General features: G+C 32.1%; 1 protein-coding gene across 1 annotated transcript; it reads left to right on the top strand.

The window, feature by feature from the left end:
* Window positions 1-10,381: 10,381 nt before the first annotated feature.
* On the top strand, window positions 10,382-11,528 carry LOC134699917 (uncharacterized). The gene is made up of 2 exons (XM_063561314.1): window positions 10,382-10,455; window positions 10,976-11,528. Exons 1-2 carry the CDS (start codon window positions 10,382-10,384, stop codon window positions 11,526-11,528), a joined length of 627 nt encoding a protein of 208 aa, XP_063417384.1.
* The last annotated feature ends 11,163 nt before the right edge of the window (window positions 11,529-22,691 follow it).

The following is a 22,691-nucleotide window of genomic DNA, read 5'->3' as shown; positions in this document are numbered from 1 at the left end:
AAATAAAATAAAAAAACAGTATAATAAAAAAAATTATGATACAACTACAGTTGTGGAAAAGTGTGTCTTATTAAAACTGTTATACAATTGATTTAAGGTACCATCGCAGATAAGTATGACTACATCGTGCAGCAACGATTAGATATAAGTGATATACTAGATCGAATGATGACAAATTTAAGGAATGAATGTAATATTTTTTCTGTCTATGAAGAAATAACATAAAAAAATTGGTGCACACTTAATAACGCGCGTAGCGGGTTATTTAACAGTGTGCACCACATTTTTTATGTTATTTCGAATAGACAGAAAAAATATTACAGTCATTTCTTATAATTTAATTCTAAATTCCATTTTAAACCGTAGAAAACCATGAAAAAATGTTGATGACCTCACGGTCACATGTCTATGGGCTCATAACAAAATAACGTCAGCCAATCAGAAGACGCATTACACCCAAAATTAAATTATAAGTGATATTAGATCGAAGGATGACATATTTGGTAGTATCAGTCAAAAACAGACACTGCATTGAACCTAACAAAAGGTGAGCAGAGCAAACCATTGATAGATATGGTGATTAAAAGGGGAGGTACAACCAACAATGTCTTTATTGATAAAAGGTGAGCAGAGCAAACCATTGATAGATATGGTGATTAAAAGGGGAGGTACAACCAACAATGTCTTTATTGATGTATTAACAGAATGTGGTTACAGATAACTCGCAAACAATTTTAAAAAGCGTCTGAGAATAAAAGTCAAAGTTCCAAAATAGGTATGATCTGTATGTGTGTATAGTATCTATTAAAAATTAAAACTAAATGGAATGAATCTATGCTATTAAATGTCTTTTTTCAAAACAGTTGTAACGGGATTGAACATGTTGAATTCGTTATTTCGTTTGTAATCTGTTAGTACAGCAATAATTTACATAATCTTAGAGTATTAAGCCTTCACTTAGAATAGTCATCTCAAAGGTACCAGTATTATAATTTATTTAGGCCGACGCGCGTTTCGTCTACAGAAGACTCATCAGTGACGCTCAGATCAGAATAATTATGAAGCTGAACAAGTACAAAGTTAAAGAGCATTGAGAACCCAAAATTCCTAAAATTTGTTGTGCAAAATACAGCTAAGATAATCTATTCCTGGAATATGAAAATCCTTAGTTTTTCGAAAAATTTATATAAATTACATAAACAAACGACAATTACTGTTCATCGGATTCCTGACTTAGGACAGGTGCAAACACTTGCAGTCTATGTTGCTCTATGCGCTTTTTTGCTTTTTGTCAATAAGCCTCTTCTCCGAAACCTTTCCACATATTTCAGCCAAAGATTGCTACAACCTTTCTTGACATTACTGACTGTCAGTTCCATTGACCAACCCATATACAAAAAGATGTTAGTAATCGTAATGTATTTTTGAAAAAAAAAAACCTGGTAAAGATTGGAAAATCTATCAGACAAAAGCAAAAACATTATAAATAAAGATATATAACCCATACACATACTAAAACCAATCAGACCCGAATCTACACAAATGAATACTGTATGACATGGACTTAACAGACTAGATACAACATAAAAACGTATCACACATAGCAATTTATCTATCAAACATTCAGACAATATTAATATTCATGATATCCTGAAAAATTCAATCAATGTTGGATCCTGGAGAGTGAATGCAATAGAAATAACAGATCTGACATTTCAATAATGCAATTAGATGTAAAATGATTGCTGATGATGCCCAATCTACGATAGAAGAGAGGCATTATGTTTTCCAGTCTTTGGGTTCGTTGGTCTGTCCGTCCGTTCATTCGTCCGTCCGTCTGTCATGCTTCAGGTTTCAGTTTTTTTGTAGAGGCAGTTTTCGTAGAAGTTGAAATTCAATCAACTTGAATCTTAGTTCACATGTACCCTATGCTATGATATGTCTCATTGTAATGCCAAATTAGAGTTTTTGATCCAAATTTTCTGTTTCACTAAGCATACAAAGAGCGATTGAGGCATCCGAGTACTATATACACATTCTGGTTTCAAAATGTATACAAAGTTTATGATAAATAGAAAAAAATAGCATTGCCTTTTTCAATGTAACAGTGCATCCCTTTGTACGAATGGATTACTTCAAAAAATGTTTTTCTCTCCTTCGAATAGGTAGTGATATTTCAGTATATTAATGTTTTCATCTCACAACAATGGTCTTAATATTAAGTATACAAAGTTAATGGTAAAAAAACAAAAACTGAAATCTAGAAAGGACTTACTGAAAAAGTGTACCATAAATTAATCTGAATTATAAATAAATAAATAAATAAATAAATCTAAATTGGAAGTAATCTGTTATTGTAAATGCTAGCTATTTAATGTTAACAGACATTTTTTATAGCATTTTTTAGTTTTCTATATTTTATAAATCTAAACAAGGTTGGACGCTTTTCATCAGTTCTGCCGAATGGAGATCCGTTGCCTCTTTTTGGAGTAACGGTGCATCCCTTTGTACTAATTGATTACTTCAAAATCTTTTTGTTCTCAAGAGACACTTGTTTATTCAGTATAGTTGCATGTAAATACATTTAATTGTTAAGAAATTTAAAAGTATTAATCATTGGTCATATAGACAAATAAGACACTTGATTATTTGGTATAGTCGCGTGTAAATACTTTTAATTGTGAAAAAAATTCAGAAGTATTAGTCATTAGTCAAATAGATAAATTAGACACTCGATTATTTGGTTTAGTCGCATGTAAATAAATTCAATTGTTAAGACATTTAGAAGTATTAGTCATTAGTCATATACAGAAATGAGACACTTTTTTGTTCGGAATAGACGCATGAGTCATTCGTCTTATATAGATAATTGATATGTGTGTACATATTTTGTACTTGTATACAAATACCATGAAAACTCAGCCGTATCAAATAGTTTTTATATTTGTATTTATTTTAGATATTAGATAACTTACCATAATGATATTTCACTTGAAGAATGTTTTAATATAGCAATGACTATATTCTTTGATGTATATGTACATAGCTATCTTTACTAATAAATGCATGGAAATTCACATTATTACTTGCTGCATCATACTTAGTATTACAGTATGTATTCTTTGTTGTTGCATTTTCCTCATCAACCAACACTGTTTGTGATCAAGCAGAGGCCTTTATCTTACATGTTTTAGTATTATACAAATCTTAAAAATACAGGATGTTAGTTCATTAAAACAAGTATAAGTAGTTATATGTCTATTAGGGCCAACACAAATAAGGGGTACGGGTTGAGCAGAAAAGACCCGACATGGAATATTTAAACTATTCAAATAACAAACCTTACAACCTAAGACAGACATGTTTGTCTGCGCTCAACACTCTCGCTAACCTGGGACTGTAACGTAAAAACACAATATGAAAATGGACTGCAAATCAAAAATTTAAAGAAAGTATATCACAACACAACCATTAACACATAACATTGATTTCAGTGTCAGGAAATACGTTCAATGTCTTTTTTTTTTATTTTGGTGTTATTCTTATTTCGAATTGAATGCCAATTAAGGAATATATCTAACTGATGTGTTGCTCTAATATCTTGTATATGTTTAGCTTGACTTAATTTTGTAATCATATTCATTTAACAAATGTATCGCCCTCCCTGATTCCTTGTTCAGTTTCCATTTAGTTGTTTTGCCATTTGACGCCGATCAACTCTTGGTTATTGTTTTAGGTTGTTGATTATTTTAATATTTTGACAATCTAAAAGAGGGACGAAAGATACTAAAAGGACAGTCAAACTCATAAATCGAAAATAAACTGACAACGCCATGGCTAATAATAAAAAAAAAACCAAACAGACGTCACAAACAATAGTACACATGACACAACATACATTGTAGAAAACTAAAGACCAATCAACACGAACCCCACCAAAACTTAGGGGTGATCTCAGGTGCTCCAGAAGGGTAATCAGATCCTGCTCCACATGTGGCACCAGTCGTGTTGCTTATGTGATAACAAATCTTTAAAGAGACATTAATTGTCGAAACGCCAATATGTCGCCAAACACATTTGCACCCTTAATATCATTATTTCAAAAGCATATTAGAAAAAGGCATATTTTTAAAATCAAAGTAGATACTTGCAACTCATAAATGCATGATGTTAAAGTAAATGAATGAGTTTAACACTACTAATGCACTGAAAAGTAGTTCACGTCACACTTACAAAGAAATAATGGCGTGAAGAGGAGGTAAAAATAAGTTGTTTGCCCCAATTTTGTCCACTCCAGATATGGTTAGACTTATGGGACAGTTAAAATATTGTGTCAAGTGCTTGTTATGAGAAATGTTTGAATTGTAAATGGTTATGTTACAATTTTAAATAGTTAACATGCAATATGAATAAGTATCTGAATAAGGTATATCGCTTATAAGTTAGGAGAAATGTAATGGTCTCCAATCGTGCTTCCTTCTGAAACATATGAGTCCTGTCTGTTGGAACAATAATATATTTAACGTTGAGAATGAATAAAAACAGTCTTCCTGAACGAGTTCAAAATATATGTGTTCATTGTTAGTCGTAAATGTGGAATTTGTAGTCGTCTTGGTTAAATGTGTTTACACGTAGGTTGTGAACATCGGAGAACGATCCTAGTTTTTGGTTGGGTTCGTGTTGCTCAGTCTTTAGTTTTCTATTTTGATTTGATGTACTATTGTTTGTCTCTCAGTTTGTCTTATTATTTGTCCCTCAGTTTGTCTTAATATTTGTCTCTCAGTTTGTCTCTCCTTCTTTTACTTTTTAAACCTGACATTGCCCGTGTATGTTAGACATGTGAGTTTGAATATCCCTCTGGCATGCTTTGTCTCTCTTTTACGTGCTGGAGCCCTACCATTATAAACTGTCAATTAGAAAACAAACCAAATCTACTGTTTGTATGTAAGCTGGATATATTAAACATTTATTTGGATGTAGTTAATCACATTATTAGTCATTATGTTTACACAGTAAAGATGAATGTATAAGCAGTTAGAATTAAAAATATTCATTGCAAAAAATGTATTCAGTATAATGTATGATTATTATTTAAAAGATATAATGGTTAATATTTAATACTGTCGATAAATTAAAGTAACATGTGATTACAACTAATGAGCTAACAGTACCTAACTATTAGTATTACAAATTGCATATCAAACATTCAGGACAAAATATATGTACTTTTGAACAATCTGGAATTTTATTGCCTTATGGATTTTATGGGGTCGGTCTTGGTAACCCTTAAATTTACACCAAAGAATAGGTATGCCTCAAAACACGTTCAGGCTGAATTTGGTCTATGTGTTATTTTTAAACGAAATGTAATGTGAAAACAAACAAATACATGCATAACCTTGTTTTCCCTTGCAACGTACCACAATTTCAGAGGTATTCCATCACTCTCCACAAGAGACCGACTGAAACATCGTTTGCTCTTCAACAATGAGTAATACACATACCACTGAACCAGCCGTCTTCATAAATGCAAAAAAGTACAACAATTCAAACGAAAATCACAATGGCCAGATTTTATGTACAAAATAATACCAAAAATATAATATATATAGAAACAAACGACAACCACTGTGCTATATGGTCATGACTTGAGACAGACTCATACAGAATTTGCCCGGTTAGTCTAGTTTGAAGGCGCTCCAACCCTTGCCTTACCAATTTTCTATTGAAAAAGGGGTTAAAAACTTTCCAATATACTACTATTCAATAAAAGTAAAATCGCAAAAATACTGCACTCCGAGGAAAATTCAATCGGAAAGTTCCTAATCAAATGGCAAAATCATATGACAAAACATATCAAACGAACGGACAACAACTGTCATATTCCTGACTTGGTACAGGCATTATCAAATGTAGAAATGGTGGATTGAACCTTGTTTTACAGCGCTAAACATAAACTTCGGTGTTGACATGAAAATCAATTATAAAGTATTTTTTTTATAATTTCCTGTTTCAAAACTTTGAATTTTTCGAAAACTTAAGAATTTTCTTATTCCAGGAATATATTACCTTAACCGTTTGCACAACTTTTTGAAAATTTTGGGTCCTCAATGCTCTTCAATTTTTTACTTGTTTGGCTTTATAACTATTTTGATCTGAGCGTCACTGGTGAGTCTTATATAGACGAAACGCGCGTCTGGCGTATCAAAATTATCCTGGTACCGTTGATGTATACATGTATATCACAAATATGACAGTCGCATCACATTTTGTTATATTTACAACGATGCGTGAAAAACACAGACATGATCTGATGATAAATAAAAAAAGTCAAAATATGGGTATAGCAGTCATCACTGTGTTAAATCTCAAAACAAACAATTGTGTTTATAAAAAGCACAAAAAGCATCTATCAAATTAAAAAACACAACCATTGCGTCGCGTGTCTGACGTCGGAAAATGTATAACGTAAAATCACAAAAATACTGAACTCCCGAGGAGAATTAAAAACGGGGAGTCTCTAATCAAATGAAAAAAAAGGATAAAACACATTAAACGAATTGACAACAACTGTCATAGCCCTGACTTGATACAGGCTTTTTCAAAAGTAGGAAATGGTGGATCGAACCTGGTTTTATAGCGCTAAACCTCTCACTTGTATGACAGTCGGATCAAAGGAGAAGGTTCAGTAAGACCCCTTTTGGGCCAAAAAAGTTTAAATAATCTTAAATATATTTATGAATAATTAAATAAAATTAAAACTTATCAGAGATGCAAGGAGTATAGTTTGATTCGACAGATACAAGGTTTGTCTATATATTGACTTGAAAATAAACAAAGCATGTTACCTTTTATATTTTAAAAAATAACTCGAGACGTACATCAGATGCGCGTTTCGTTAAAGAAAGACAAACACAAATTAAAAAAAAACAGTAAAAGGACAAAACAAAATACGCAAAGAAAGAAAATTGAGAACTAACAATTCTTAAAAATTAAGCAAATTACAGCTGCGGTTATCTTTTCCATAGTAAGTATTTCGTAAACAGTTGAGTTATAATTATGATAATATCAACGATGATTCATGACAAGACAGAAGTCCTGACTACTTGGCTGTTAATAGCCTCGGGGGGGGGGGGGGGGAGCTCAACAAGCAGTGGCTTTGACTGATTGGTTGTATATGAACTCCAAGATACCAGGAGACTGACATTTTGTGCGACAGACGCAAGAATCATCTCAACAAGACTCTTCTGTGAGCACGTTACTTACCATCAATTATATACACATATATAATTATACATTTATATAACTAGGGATATATGAAACAAATAAAAATTACGAAGTGGAAACATTCCAAATAATACAATCAGTATTTTTCTCCAGACAAATAATATGATCAAGAATTATTTTCCTGGTATTTTTGCCGTACGTTTGGTGCCAATCTATCCTCAAACGTTTTCAATTAGTCTCCCTTCTTAACATGCACCTCTTTAAGGGCGTCATTCAATTTATCTTCGTTTGCATTGAGAAAATTCGGAGGAAAGTCGGTTGTTTTTATTGTAGTATGTGTTCTAAAATCTGAAGAGGGTGATAAACTTAGATTGACAAAATGAGAAGGAGAAGACTAAGACAATACTATTAAATTGAATCAATTTAAAGATATTTTTAAAAGTCTATATAATTATGTGTTGTTGAAGAGTAGATATTCCTGTAAAAGAAAAACTTAAAAGTAGTTTATGTTCAAAAAATCTGCGGTGTCTTTCATGGTGTCACTGTGTATCATCGAATACTTATAACAAATATTTTTATGAATTTCCTGTTTACCAAACTTTTAATTTTTCGAAAAACTAAGGATTTTTTTATCCAAGGAATAAATTACCTCAGACGTATTAAGCACAACTTTTTGGAATTTTGGATCCTGAATGCTCTTCAACGTTGTACTTGTTTGGCTTTAAAAATATGTTGATATGAGCGTCACTGATGAGTCTTACGTAGACGAAATACACGTCTCGCGAACTAAAGTATAATCCTGGTACCTTTGATCTCTATTAAGTATTAAATGAGTAATAGTAAACCAGATAGAACGCTTTTGAATAAACAACAGGCAATTATATATACACCTCGCCATAAGTTAAGCAAAACCTGATTATTTTTCAGAACCTTTTTTTCACTGATCGTATTACTAATCAAAATATCGATACAATAAATATATTGTTTACAAACTACACATATAACACACGAACACACCAACAAATTGATTCAGCAGGTTTAATAGGTTAAACAAAGAAATTAAACTGTCGTAAATGAAAACAGACTGTATCATGATCAGCGTTCTGCACCGGCAATCGGATCAAAAGGAAAATAAGATAGCAACAATTGTTTCTATTTCGCAATCGGGAATACAAATCCAGGTTATCTACGATAGTTGTTTTACTGTAAACATTAAAACACTAGCTTAACTGTACACAGCATGTAATCTGGATTCATGATTCACCCGTACATCTGGAAATATTATCAGGCATTACAGTGCCTAGGAATAAATCCTTGAAATGTTAAGAAATTTAATTTGTTTTCCTTCATTTTGATGTGCATTTTTGTTTGTTCCTACAGAAATGAATAAGAGGTTCCCGTCATGAAATGATTGTTATGAACTGTTTTTGGTATTCAATAAAGTGACACTAGACATCTGTACCAACGTAAATAATAACACTGTGTAACTTGTTAATCAATTACAATCAAGGACTTTGTTTATTTTTCATCTTGAGAAGTATTGATAAAGATTGTCAATACCTACTCATGAACACTTATAACGACTGCTAGTGCTGTTTGATACTCAGGGAAGAGGAGGAGTCCACTGAAGAATCATTTTTCTAAAATCATGACGATCGTGAAATTATTTGCATAACTTAAGCTGTTATAAGTGCGTCAGAATATGATATCGATTAACATGTAGGTCATTTACCAGTTGAATCAATTGTTGAACTTTACACTTAGTCGAGAATTAAACATCAGATGATCATATTATAATTGTATGAGGGTCAAATCTGTGTTTTCTCCAGATAAATACTTTGATAAAATATGATGTTACTGGTATTGTTTTATTTCTTTTTAGGGTCTGCCGATGTACCCATATACGCAAAAAAAATATTACCTACTAAACATGCACCTCTTCAATGGCGTCATTTGGTTTATCTGCGTTTGCAATGAGTATACTAGAAGAAAGTTCCATTAATTAGGGAGGCTACGGTCTGTCAACAGAAACGGTATATAGTGTACGTACGAAAAACGGTAGTTAGGATTGCAAACTGAAATTGCCAAAATGAGATTATTGAGGAAATGTAATGCTATTAGATTTTGAATCAATCTAAAGAGAATCCATAGGCCCAAAACTATATAGGTGTTGTAGAGGAGACATTGGTGCTTCGTTTGAAAGAAACTCAAGTTAAACATATTTTTAAATCTGACATTGACAAAATTGGACTAAAGCAATAGTATGGACAATTTAAATCAATGTTGTACCATTTACCAATATTACGAGAAGTAGCACTCAACATAGATATGACATTACATCACGTGACCATCTCAATTTTATAATTCATTCGATACAACTGCTCCTTTGATAGAGAAGATTTATACAGTTGAAACTATGATAATTCTCAAATTAAACAAAAATGTCTTATCACAAACGCAAGAATGAAGTAAATTTTATCTTACAACCCGTATATGTAAACATTATGTTGTCATAATCGTGACAAAAGTATACCGTTATATTTCAGATAACGTTTTTACTCAGGATGTCAACAATGATTTCCGAATAAAATTGTGTAAACATTAATTTTAAGTAAGTGTTAACTGTTTCGTTGGACTACTCAAAATATTAATCATTATTTGTTTCGTTTTTTCCTGTATGTTTCTTTAGTGAAACCGAACATTACGGTGTAATCAATAATTTTAAAAACTTTTTGGAATTTTTGGATCCTCAATGCTCTTCAACTTTGTACTTGTTTGGCTTTATAAATATTTCGATATGAGCGTCACTGATGAGTCTGATGTAGACGAAACGCGTGTCTGGCGTATTAAATTATAATCCTGGTAGCTTTGATAACTATTTACTGTTTCAATTACTATCATTTGTTTCGGTTCACCGTATGTTTCTTCTGACAAATGACTGAGAAACAATAGGTTTACATTATTGGTTAATGTTCTTAAAAGGTCAATTAACAATTCAAAATGGATAAAACTGACGTTAAAAAAAAATTCAACAAAATCGACTAAAAAGTAATTGGAAATCACAAATACTTTGGATGATCATAGAGCAACTGGTCTTATTAAAGGAATCTCCAAAATATCCAATATAGAGTTTCAGGAAAATATGCAAATAACTATGTGGAAAGCATATGGTATTGGCCAAGGGAGAAATATATCTGTCCAGGGACAAATGAATAGTCAAGATGAAAGGTTGGTACAATTTACTAAACATAATAATATTTTGCATGGTATATGTTGTTTCAGCTGCCTAGCAAATATGCCTATCCTGACATTGATTTGGATAATAGATTATTTGTCTATGGTGTTTTATAGCATGAAAACAATGGGTCCCCATTTTAAGTGAATTAGTAATTCAAAAGAATGGATTTGGGTATAAAAATTCATGACACAAAATCAATTCATGGACCACTATCCACAATCTACCAAATGATGATAATGGTGTTGATGTAAGCAGTTACATGTCACAGTACAACCTTAAACTATTGACAAAAATCATTCTGTTTAGATAGTTTGACATTATATATATGTGAAGTTTCATATAATAACAACTGTTAAAACAAAAACCAATATGATAAATAGCAATAATTGACTTGAGACCATATTGGTCATGTTTCTGTTCACACAATCATGTTTTATTAAAATACATACATGTATAATCATGATTTATTTTTATAAAAAGATGAATTTGAATTTTATAAACTTTTTTCAGGTCATTGAAAGTGATAGCTGATTTTAAACCTCCAATGAAGGTGGAAGGATCCATAAAGCAGAGTTCTGCAGGTGATGGTTTCAGTTGTCAAGAATGTTGTGTTCAGACCTTTACCTCATTTATGGATATGCATATGCATTGTTTGATTGGTGATCACAACTATGATCTACAACAAATGTCAACTTATGACAAGATTAAGCTCAGATGGTATGATGCTTGTATAAACTTGTCTGAAATATTGAATTTTAATCGAACTGATGCTTCTCAACCAAATATCTCACAAGATATAGCCAAAGAACAACAAGGTTGGGCCTTAAAAAAAGAAAGGAAGCATGTGAGATTTTCAGACAAAGTTAAATTATATCTAAAGTCAATATTTGAAGATGGTGAAAAGAGTGGGAACAAGATGAATGCTGGCACTGTAGCAAGAAATATGAGAGTTGCACTAGAGAATGGTACCAACAAGTTTTGCAACAGTGAATATTTAAATGCTAGTGCGGTAGCTCTTATCGAGAGGTTTGAAGCCATAGAAGAAATAACAGCTTTAATCTAACAATGATTATTTTAATAGTACTGTGTAATTTGTGTTAGTTGTGTCATTTATACTGAACACACTTCTTTTTTTAAGTTAACAATTGTTTTTAACACATTGTTTTTATAAGAACATAATTATCATATGATATAGCTAAATTCATTTTTGAATACAATAAGTTGACAACAAATTTTGTCATTGTAAACCATATATTTATTTATACTGCAAGCCTTTTATTTGAGCAGTCAAAATGCATTGGCAGTATATTTTTGTGTGATATACTGTCACTGAAGGTATATCACCTTCTTTGTGACGCTGACAATGTGTTTCCATAGAGTTTTATTGATGAAGTCATTAAGTAATACAGGTTCACGGAATCTTGACGTCATTCGCTTCAAATTCAAAATATTGGTTTTTACCCAAAATATTTCTTTTGTAAGAAATTTAAGAGTTGCAGTACATTTGTATATAGAGAATAACCATACATTGTCTTACGATATAAATTGTATTTTTACTCAGCTCGAAACAGGATAGAAATTCTCAGGAAAGCCTTCCTGTTTCTAATCCTTGTACCAATAAATTTTATATTTTTAGACAAGGAATGGTTATTCTATATATATATATATATGTGGTCTAGCGGGACGGCTGCAGTGCAGGCGATTTGGTGTCACGATATCACAGTAGCATGGGTTCGAATCCCGGCGAGGGAAGAACCAAAAATTTGCGAAAGCAAATTTACAGATCTAACATTGTTGGGTTGATGTTTAGACGAGTTGTATATACATTATGTACACAGCCATGTATCACCATCATTGCTGGCGATCCGATGGATACATCTGTTGTAGGGTTGTCACTGACTCAGACGTACTTATGAATATAATTATTTTCTGTGACTGTATCTTACATTAATTTGTAGGATCCTTTACTATAGATAATTTAGCTGATCTGTAACAATAACATCTTCATGCCTTATATATCATGTACTGTAGTACGCCGCTAGATTAAAACTGACGTGGAAAGGTAACATATGGCCACCGAAAGCTCTTTTTTTGAGAGCCCAGGTGGTCGTGTGGTCTAGCGGGACGGCTGCAGTGCAGGCGATTTGGTGTCACGATATCACAGTAGCATGGGTTCGAATCCCGGCGAGGGAAGAACCAAAAATTTGCGAAAGCAAATTTACAGATCTAACATTGTTGGGTTGATGTTTAGACGAGTTGTATATACATTATGTACACAGCCATGTATCACCATCATTGATGGCGATCCGATGGATACATCTGTTGTAGGGTTGTCACTGACTCAGACGTACTTATGAATATAATTATTTTCTGTGACTGTATCTTACATTAATTTGTAGGATCCTTTACTATAGATAATTTAGCTGATCTGTAACAATAACATCTTCATGCCTTATATATCATGTACTGTAGTACGCCGCTAGATTAAAACTGACGTGGAAAGGTAACATATGGCCACCGAAAGCTCTTTTTTTGAGAGCCCAGGTGGTCGTGTGGTCTAGCGGGACGGCTGCAGTGCAGGCGATTTGGTGTCACGATATCACAGTAGCATGGGTTCGAATCCCGGCGAGGGAAGAACCAAAAATTTGCGAAAGCAAATTTACAGATCTAACATTGTTGGGTTGATGTTTAGACTAGTTGTATATATATATATATATATATAGGGTTAGTAATATTATTCTCATTTACAATCATTTATTATGCACATGCAGAAAAACCGGAAAACTAATATTAAATTAATTTAGACATATAAGGATAAAATGTGCAAAATTACAGTAAAGATAGTGACAACAAGTGTGGTCAGAGCTAGTGATTACTTTTTACAGTCTATACAATGTCCTTGTAAATTCAGTTCTTGTTTATAGAGAATTAAATGTATTGTGACTGCATGTTTGTATAAGTAAATAAAGTACTGAAAATATTTTTGTCATTGATATTTTTATGTACAGATGGCAAAATTTGCAAAGTTAAAACTGAAATTTGTTTTGGCTCCAAGTAAATAAAAAAAAATGACTTCAAATAGATTAAATTATACATATAATTAGTATGCATTTTTCTAGGCTTTGTAGAAAGTTACTACATGTACTGCCCATGATTTGATTCTAACTTTAAGAGACTACAAGTATATTATGAAAGAATATCAAAATCTAAACAAATCAAAATAATTGGCAAAATAACCCCCCTTTTTAAAGAGAATTCTTGCTAATATTGCCTTATAAATGAAAAGTCAATGTCTTTGTCATATAACTATTGAGTTTTCAGTCTGGACACTTTTTATATTCTATTTAAAAAAAAAATGAATGGAAGAATAGGGGTTTCAGAAAGGAAAAGTTAAACACAAAAAAATAAAATGTTGATAAATTGTGGAAATTGTTCCAAATAAATAGGGGTCATCTGATATTGCAAACAATAAGTTAATACAATGCAGATGAAAAACAGATTGTCAAAAGACTTGATAAGTAAAATCATGTGCCAAAAAATATTAAAATTGTTGTTTTTTGGGCTAGAAAAATGATGAAAAAAAATCCCATTTTTTTGTTATGTTGCTATGGAAAATTTGGTTACTATGGTGACTGAGGAAATTTTAAATAGTTCATTTACTCTTTAAACATTACATAGTGAATATGGAAATGTGAATTGATAAGATATTAAGACATATTTTAAATTTAAGTATGTAATAAATGTATGTTTTGTATGGTTCTGTTTCCAATAACTTGAAAAATGGACCATTTTATTGTTGCCTAGCAACGGCAACCCTGTATGTTTCCGACTCATTTGAATTTTGTTTTATAAAGTCAAAGTACCAATAGTTGTTGACATATGCATGATATTAAATGATCTTTCAGATAACTTGAGAAAAACATCAATGAATATGTTATAAAATTTCAAAATTGTCAATAAATTCTAAGAATCAAAACTATGTAATGCTTGGCTAGCAGTCAAATTTTTTTTTGAGAATATCTGTCTATGATATATGCCTAATGTATTATGCTTATATGTATCTTTCATGTAATAAATTACATTTTTACCTAAAGCATGAATTTTTTTTTCTAATCTAACTTAAAAATTGGTGACTTTTCTGATTTTGCCCAAAATTTCAAACGAAGTTGCTATGGAAACTAAATGGCTTCATTTTGCCTAGCAACGAAAGACTGACGAAAGTTTTATTTTGAATGCTAACTTAGACCATCAATATGAAGTGTTATGCAAATTTTTATCAAAATCTGAGATCATCAGTATGCCACTGTTTGCATGATTCTTAGGCAGACAGCTACTTAATTACATACTTTCCAAAGGATTTAATGAAATGCCAACTTTTTAAATAATTTTCTTAACTTTATTTATTCATTTAAAAAGAATGAAAGCAAAGCGTTTTTAAAATAATGTGCTCAAAGCGCGTACTGAATATAACTTTATCAGGATCGCTGATAGAAAAAAATTAAGAAAGCCAATGATGAGTAAGAACAAATACAGTTAAAAAGCTATATGAAGAAAGTACCTTAAAAAGCCAAATTCATTCAAACAAATTTACAAGATTTGAACATTGTCTCGCATTGTTCTACTCATACTTTTTTAAGCTGTTTTAATCGGAATAAACAACGGAGATAATATGATCACTTCACTTTGTCAACACGATTTACACTTACTAGATTATTCCTTTGATAACACAAGTCAATTGAGAAGGATCTATTCACAGCTGGAATGTTGATAAACCTATCATTCGCATTCTCAACTTTAACGACAGGGACTTATCATATACCAAAGAATGACGAACATTTTATCTTAATTGTCTTATCAATAACTATGCTGTTGTCATCAATAAATCTGTCAAATTGTTAGCATTGGTTTAAAGCAAAGCTGTACACTTTTATTATTTCAGTTAGTTTTATCACAACAAACGAATTTCAAAAAGGATCGGCAAATATACGTGTGTAAGAAATAACTTGAAAGAAGTGGTCTACTGTTGTCATTGGCATTTTCAAAATATATTGTATTATTTATTTTTCCCGTATTCTGCCATTGTGAAGTAGTACTTTAAGACTATATGTAAATTCTTTAAAAACATTAATAGACAATAAATGTCACAGCAGGTGAAAAAAAAAGAGTTCGCCATTTTTAAGAAATAAGAAATGCTAATTGACGGATGCCATATAACTGCCAATGACTAGACAAAGTCTGATTCAGCTGAAACAAGCGAAAAGAAATGAAAACTCGTGAACGATACTAGGCGTAAAAGAAGATTTGAAAGACGTTCGTTATTTATACAAACGAGTTCATATTGGCGCTAGAATGAATGCAAATGAAAGACCAATTAAAATACGTTGCTTTAGAGCAAAATAAAAAAAATGAAGAAAATGAGTTGGAATTTTTTCTGTAAATATTGCGAAAGCAAATTTACAGATCTAACATTGTTGGATTGATGTTTAGACGAGTTGTATATACATAATGTACACAGCCATGTATCACCCTCATTGCTGGTGATCCGATGGATAAATCTGTAGTAGAGTTGTCACTGACTCAGACGTACTTATATATATATATATTTCACCGTTGTGCAAATTTTAGACTGATATATATATATATATCTATATCACAAACATGTTTAACCCCGCCGCATTTTTGCGCCTGTCCCAAGTCAGGAGCCTCTGGCCTTTGTTAGTCTTGTATTATTTTAATTTTAGTTTCTTGTGTACAATGTGGAAATGAGTATGGCGTTCATTATCACTGAACTAGTATATGTTTGTTTAGGGGCCAGCTGAAGGACGCCTCCGGGTGCGGGAATTTCTCGCTACATTGAAGACCTGTTGGTGATCTTCTGCTGTTGTTTTTTTATTTGGTCGGGTTGTCTCTTTGACAAATTCCCCATTTCCATTCTCAATTTTATACTATGTATACAACTCGTCTGCACTGCAGCCGTCCCGCTAGACCACACGATCACCTGGGCTCTACAATAATAGAGCTTTCGCTGGCCGTGTGTTACCTTTCCACGTCAGTTTTTAATCTAGCGGCGTACTGCAGTACATGATATATAAGGCATGAAGATGTTATTGTTACAGATCAGCTAAATTATCTATAGTAAAGGATCCTACAAATTATTGTAAGATACAGTCACAGAAAATAATTATATTTATAAGTACGTCTGAGTCAGTGACAACTCTACAACATATGTATCCATCGGATCGCCATCAATGATGGTGATACATGGCTGTATATACAACTCGTTTAAACATCAACCCAACAATGTTAGATCTGTAAATTTGCTTTCGCAAATTTTTGGTTCTTCCCTCGCCGGGATTCGAACCCATGCTACTGTGATATCGTGACATCAAATCGCCTGCACTGCAGCCGTCCCGCTAGACCACACGACCACCTGGGCTCTACAATAATAGAGCTTTCGCTGGCCGTGTGTTACAGTCACAGACAATATGTATATATATTTACAAGTCTAAATTGAAAACTACGTTCAAACCGATGATTGCGTTGGATAAAAACCGCAATTGTTTTTTTGGCATGTTAAACAAATTTCGTTGTTGAAGGGTCTAAATACAGCACAACCAACATTTTCAAAATCACCAAAAAAAGTGAAAAGTATATTTAAACAAAACGCATTTGACTATCAGGTTAAACAACTTCTGACTGCCATTGGCGATTGCCAAATAAAATTGATCACGAGATGTAACAAAATAAATCTTAATATTAATTTAATACTAAACAGAAAACAATAAATGTGTGGCCCAGATATATAAATATATACATTATCATTTAAAAGTGTACCAGCGTTCGCTTAAATTGTATAAATTTCAAGATTTTGATAATCTAAATTTCAATTGACATGATTCATTTGACATCGTGCTATTACCGAGGAAGGATATCTGTTTTCCGAAATATATAACATATTGTTCGTTTTATTGTGGGTTTTTTTTTTTGTGATGTTGTACCCTTTAAGACTTGTTATATACTATCATGATCATAATACTCAAGGTGCAATATTATTTTGAAAAGCTAACGTTTTTTTCAGTTAATTTCAAAAATAATCAAAGTTAATTGATGAGGCAACTTGAAGTTGATTCTAAATATATATTTAATTAACATGAATAATTGTTTGACAAAAAATGCATCAGAACACACTGATTTTTTTTTCTCAATTTGTGTATATTTTCCCCTTGTACATTTTATAAAATAGATATTGAAAAATCTCATGTAGCTATTAAAATTTTGTTCAGGGTCTAGTCTAGTAACCTTTTGCGTAAATACAAATTGTTTATAGCTTTTAAAAAATATCGCTTTGAAAACACCTAAACAAAACATTCTAATTGTTATATGAAAAAAATACAATAGCTCAAGTTAAACGCAAGATGCGGGTCACGTTAAAAATTGACACATCTGTGACGCTCAAATAAAAAAAGTTAAAAAGGCCAAATAGAGTAAGAAGTAGGAAAGAATTGAGAATGAAACATTCTGCAAAGTTTTGCCAAACACAGATCAACTTATCTTTTCCGAGTGTAGAAAAGTTTTAGTGTTTTGATATAATAAATTTATAATTATGACCATATCAATGATGATTCATGTCAAGACATAAATTCTGACTATTGGCATTTGATACCTCGTAAAGAAAACATCCACTTACAGTGTCGTCGACTCAGCAAGTTGCAAATACACTAATTATAGACACCAGGATTTGAATAGAGTTCGACAGATGTGCGTGTCATAATATATATTATACCGGTCATTAGAAAGAAATATATAAATATACATAAATCTAACGGGGTAGATAACGAAGATTGACGAAAGTAATAAAGTCCAATTATATAATCATACCCGTATGGAAAATATCACGTGTCAACAATCGTTTTAGTCCTTCTAACTTCGAATGATCATTATCAACAAGATGTGGTTATATAAAAAGACTTATAAGGTAAGTTAAAAGGCTTTTTTAGTATACATGAGACTTGTCGCAAATATAGCATACTATTTTGTCCCACTTTATTGATAAGTGAACAAAATTAATTGTACCTAGTCAACGAATATCGATGGGCGTATGTTATGGCGTCACCATCAAATTTTGGGGAAAATAGAAATTTTGTGTAATCGAAGACTAATTGTGCCTATTAATTATTAACACTTTTAGGAATGTTTAGTAATAAATAAAATAAAATAAAAGTGCATTTGAACAAATCACATGCAAATATCTAGTTTAAAAACAATACATAATACACAAATGAACCAACACACAAACACACTAGTACCGGAAATCGTACTTAGACGTTTTTAAGCACTTTGTACTGCAATGGCAATCGGACCAGCAGGAAAAATACGATAGCAACAATTGTGTAATGTTCGCAATCGGGAACACAGATCCATTTTATCTACGTTAATATTGAATGGTAACAGGGTTTGTTATCGTATATATTGATACATGTGCACACAATTTATTATTACATCAGGAAATATTGAAAGGCATAACAGAACCTCGGTATAAAACATTTAGATGTATTTATAAACTTTTTCCGTCATTTTGATGTGCATTTTTGTTTGTTCCTACAGAAATTTATGAGAGGTTCCCGTCATGAAATGGTTGTTATGAACTGTATTGGTATTCGATAGAGCGGCAATACACATCTGTAGAAAAGTAAGTGATTAACACTGTGTAACTTATTAGTCAAGTACAATTCAGGTGTTTGTTTATTTTATCATCTTGAAAATTTTTGAAAAAGAATGTAAATACCTTCTCATGAACTCTTATAACGACTGCTAGTGATGTTCGATATTTAGGGGGGAGGTCAATAGTCCTTTGAAGAATAATTTTTCAAAGAACATGACAAACGTGAAATTATTTGTATGACTAAAGCTGTTATAAGTGCGTTTAACTTATCAGAAATTGATATTGATAATACATATAGGTCGTTTATCAGTTGAACAAATTGTTGAACTTTACACTCAGTCAAGATTTAAAAATCAGATGATCTTATTATAATGATATAACAGTCAAATCTGATTTTTCCAGATAAATTATATGATGAAATATGAATAAATACAACACCAGTATCTCAGTTTAGGGCTGATTGAGTACTAAAAGTGCCGGTATATAATGACTGATTTATTAGGGTTAAACATTTACATGTAAATGAAACAAAATTAAAAAAAAACATACAAGACTAACAAAGGGAAGAAGCTCCTTACTTGGGACAGGCGCAAAAATGAATCAATAGTAATACCAAAATATGCCATCTTAAATGACTTGACAACAGTATTGTAAATATATCCCTTCTGAATTATTCAGTTTAAATGTTTGTTTAGCTTTTAAGGTGAATGTCGACATGTTTGTGCTTTGTATAAAATATTAGATGTGTGAAATACCAGAACGTATAAGATGTTTGCATGTTGATTTATATTTACGAATGATGTCCTTGTTCCGATGATAACATTTAGTAAATATTTGACTAGTTTGTGATATCGAAAATCATGGTGTTATAATTTTTCAGTAGTACGGTGAACTCAGATACGTCGTTACAAACACGAGATAATCGAACAAGTTGAGATACATCAACACAATAAGATGGTGACAAGGGAACGTCACCATCTAAAAATGGATAATTTACAATAGGAAATGTACATCATCTCTTTGTCGTTAATTTTGGTATTAAGCGTCTTGTTAAAGATATAGATATCGAGATCCAGGAGAGGAAGTTTTCTCTGTTAATATTAGCATTTAAAATGAAGTCGTATTTATTGAGCGGCAATATATCATCAAAGTATCTAAAAGTGTTTTTAACTTCTTTTATCGGATATTGCTTTAATGGCTGAATTTAGTCATCAGTTGTTAATCATAACAATACAGAAACAGGTCTGTAATTAGTGGTGCACAGTTAATCCCTATTTGAATTCTGATTACTTGACGGAATTAGGAATCTCCCTAGCAAACAATAATTCTATCTAGTAAAATTTCAAGGGCAGTTATCGTATCAAAACAGATCCAGTGACATATAGTTCTTTTGTTTGTTGTTACTAAAAAATGATCTTTAAGAGTTTGAACATATGTATTCGCATTCTGAATTTTTAAATGCCCAGTTAAGTAGGTGTGTGGCTTTTTTATTAACGAGATTATCAAGAAAAAAGGTATATAGTGTAGAAAATCGAAATTGTGAACAGATTAAAATCACCAATATAATCATGCAATGAATCAAGTCTTTCCAACGAATGTTTGACACTCCAAAAGTAATTAGTTCCTCTATTTCTAAATGCCTTATTTGAACAATTTATTATCCGGTTTTTGATAGTACCAAGTGTACTAGTAAGTAGAATAGACAGTTTAGTAGTGGAACAATTGCCTGAAGACGAAATAAATCTCTACTTGTAAGATGTTATGTTCAGCTTCGGAAGCCAGCACACAGTTGGAACTTTCATTACATTTTGGTCTGCCTATGAAGAGGTAGCTAAAAGTTTATGTTTGTTACAAATGTCATTTTTCGAAAATGGATTTAGTTGGAATGTTGGTGAATTGGTGATTTCCACTCTTTACACAAGTATTCCACATTCCAAACTAAAAAACAAATTGAAAGAGTTGGTATTACTTTGCTTCATAAAAAAGAATGGCCAACGTAGATACAAGTATCTTGTCTTAGGGAGGGATAAATCCTACTTTGTAAAAAATCACTCTGATTCAAACAAAAAATTCTCTGAAACTGATATTATCAAGATGCTTGATTTCTTGATTGACAACATACTTGTTATGTTCGGAGGACGTGTTTTTCAACAGACTGTCGGCATTCCAATGGGAACAAACTGTGCCCCTCTACTTGCCGACTTGTTTCTTTATTATTATGAGGCTGACTTCATGCAGGAACTTCTTATGAAGAAAGATAAGAAGTTACAAATATCCTTCAACTCTACTTTCCGCTATATAGATGATGTTCTTTCACTAAACAATTCAAAATTTGGTGACTATGTGGAACGAATCTATCCCATCGAACTAGAGATAAAGGATACTACAGATACAGTTAAGTCGGCTTCATATCTTGACTTACACCTAGAAATTGACAATGAGGGTCGGTTGAAAACAAAACTTTACGACAAAAGAGGTGATTTCAGCTTTCCAATTGTGAACTTTCCATTTCTAAGTAGCAACATTCCAGCAGCACCTGCATACGGGGTATATATCTCCCAACTGATACAATATTCCCGTGCTTGCATTTCCTATCATGATTTTCTTGATAGAGGGTTGCTGCTTACAAGGAAGCTATTAAACCAAGAGTTCCAAATGGTGAAGTTGAAATCATCCCCTCGAAAATTTTACGGACGCCATCACGAATTGGTTGACCGTTATGGAATAACCATTTCACAAATGATATCGGATATGTTCCTTACGTCGTAATTACAATCCATTTCCCTTTCATGAATGTGACCTACCGAATTAGACTATTTACCGGATTTGTAATGACATAAGCAACACGACGGGTGCCACATGTGGAGCAGGATCTGCTTACCCTTCCGGAGCACCTGAGATCACCCCTAGTTATTGGAGGGGTTCGTGTTGTTTATTCTTTAGTTTTCTATGTTGTGTCATGTGTGCTATTGTTTTTCTGTTTGTCTTTTTTCATTTTTAGCCATGGCGTTGTCAGTTTGTTTTAGATTTATGAGTTTGACTATCCCTTTGGTATCTTCCGTCCCTCTTTCCTTTTACAGAACATGTAAAATTCACGTCATACAATAATGGTATTATAAGCAGCCTTACATGTATAAGCCGAGACAAATTCCTTTGCGAGTTCCTTTAATTTATCGTCGATACGAGAAATATGAATAGTATGGTTGTTGTTAGGAGTAAAATGTTTTTTGAAATTAATAAAACGAATATCAACTATGCTCATTACTGAATTTGGGAAAGAAAAACAAATTAAAGGATATTTTGTCAGCTTTTTCTGGTTTTATCCATTTCGAGCCGTAAGTACGGAGTGAGTCGTGGATCATGTTACGACACTTATTCCACTTAATAAGTGACGGGAATGATATTTAGGTCCTTTATTAAGGAACGATTTCAACTCTCGGTCTTGAACGATGTTAAGGTTTCCTGTTATAACAAGGGAACTGGGAACATAAATGTATAATGATTCTGATCTGTATTTAAAACCCTGAATATTAAGTATGATTTTAACGAGATATGTGGGGTATA

The sequence above is a fragment of the Mytilus trossulus genome, unplaced genomic scaffold, assembly GCF_036588685.1.
Source record: "Mytilus trossulus isolate FHL-02 unplaced genomic scaffold, PNRI_Mtr1.1.1.hap1 h1tg000103l__unscaffolded, whole genome shotgun sequence".
NCBI classification, from domain to species: Eukaryota; Metazoa; Mollusca; class Bivalvia; order Mytilida; family Mytilidae; genus Mytilus; species Mytilus trossulus.
The sequence above is the reverse complement of the archived record's forward strand: the minus strand, read 5'-3'. Positions and strand labels throughout refer to the sequence as shown.

Bases quoted from the DNA above. Each gene is read 5' to 3' on its own strand.
- LOC134699917 (XM_063561314.1), top strand. From the start codon at position 10,382: ATGTGGAAAGCATATGGTATTGGCCAAGGGAGAAATATATCTGTCCAG. The intron at 10,456-10,975 runs GTTGGTACAATT...AACTTTTTTCAG, and splicing joins ATGAATAGTCAAGATGAAAG to GTCATTGAAAGTGATAGCTG.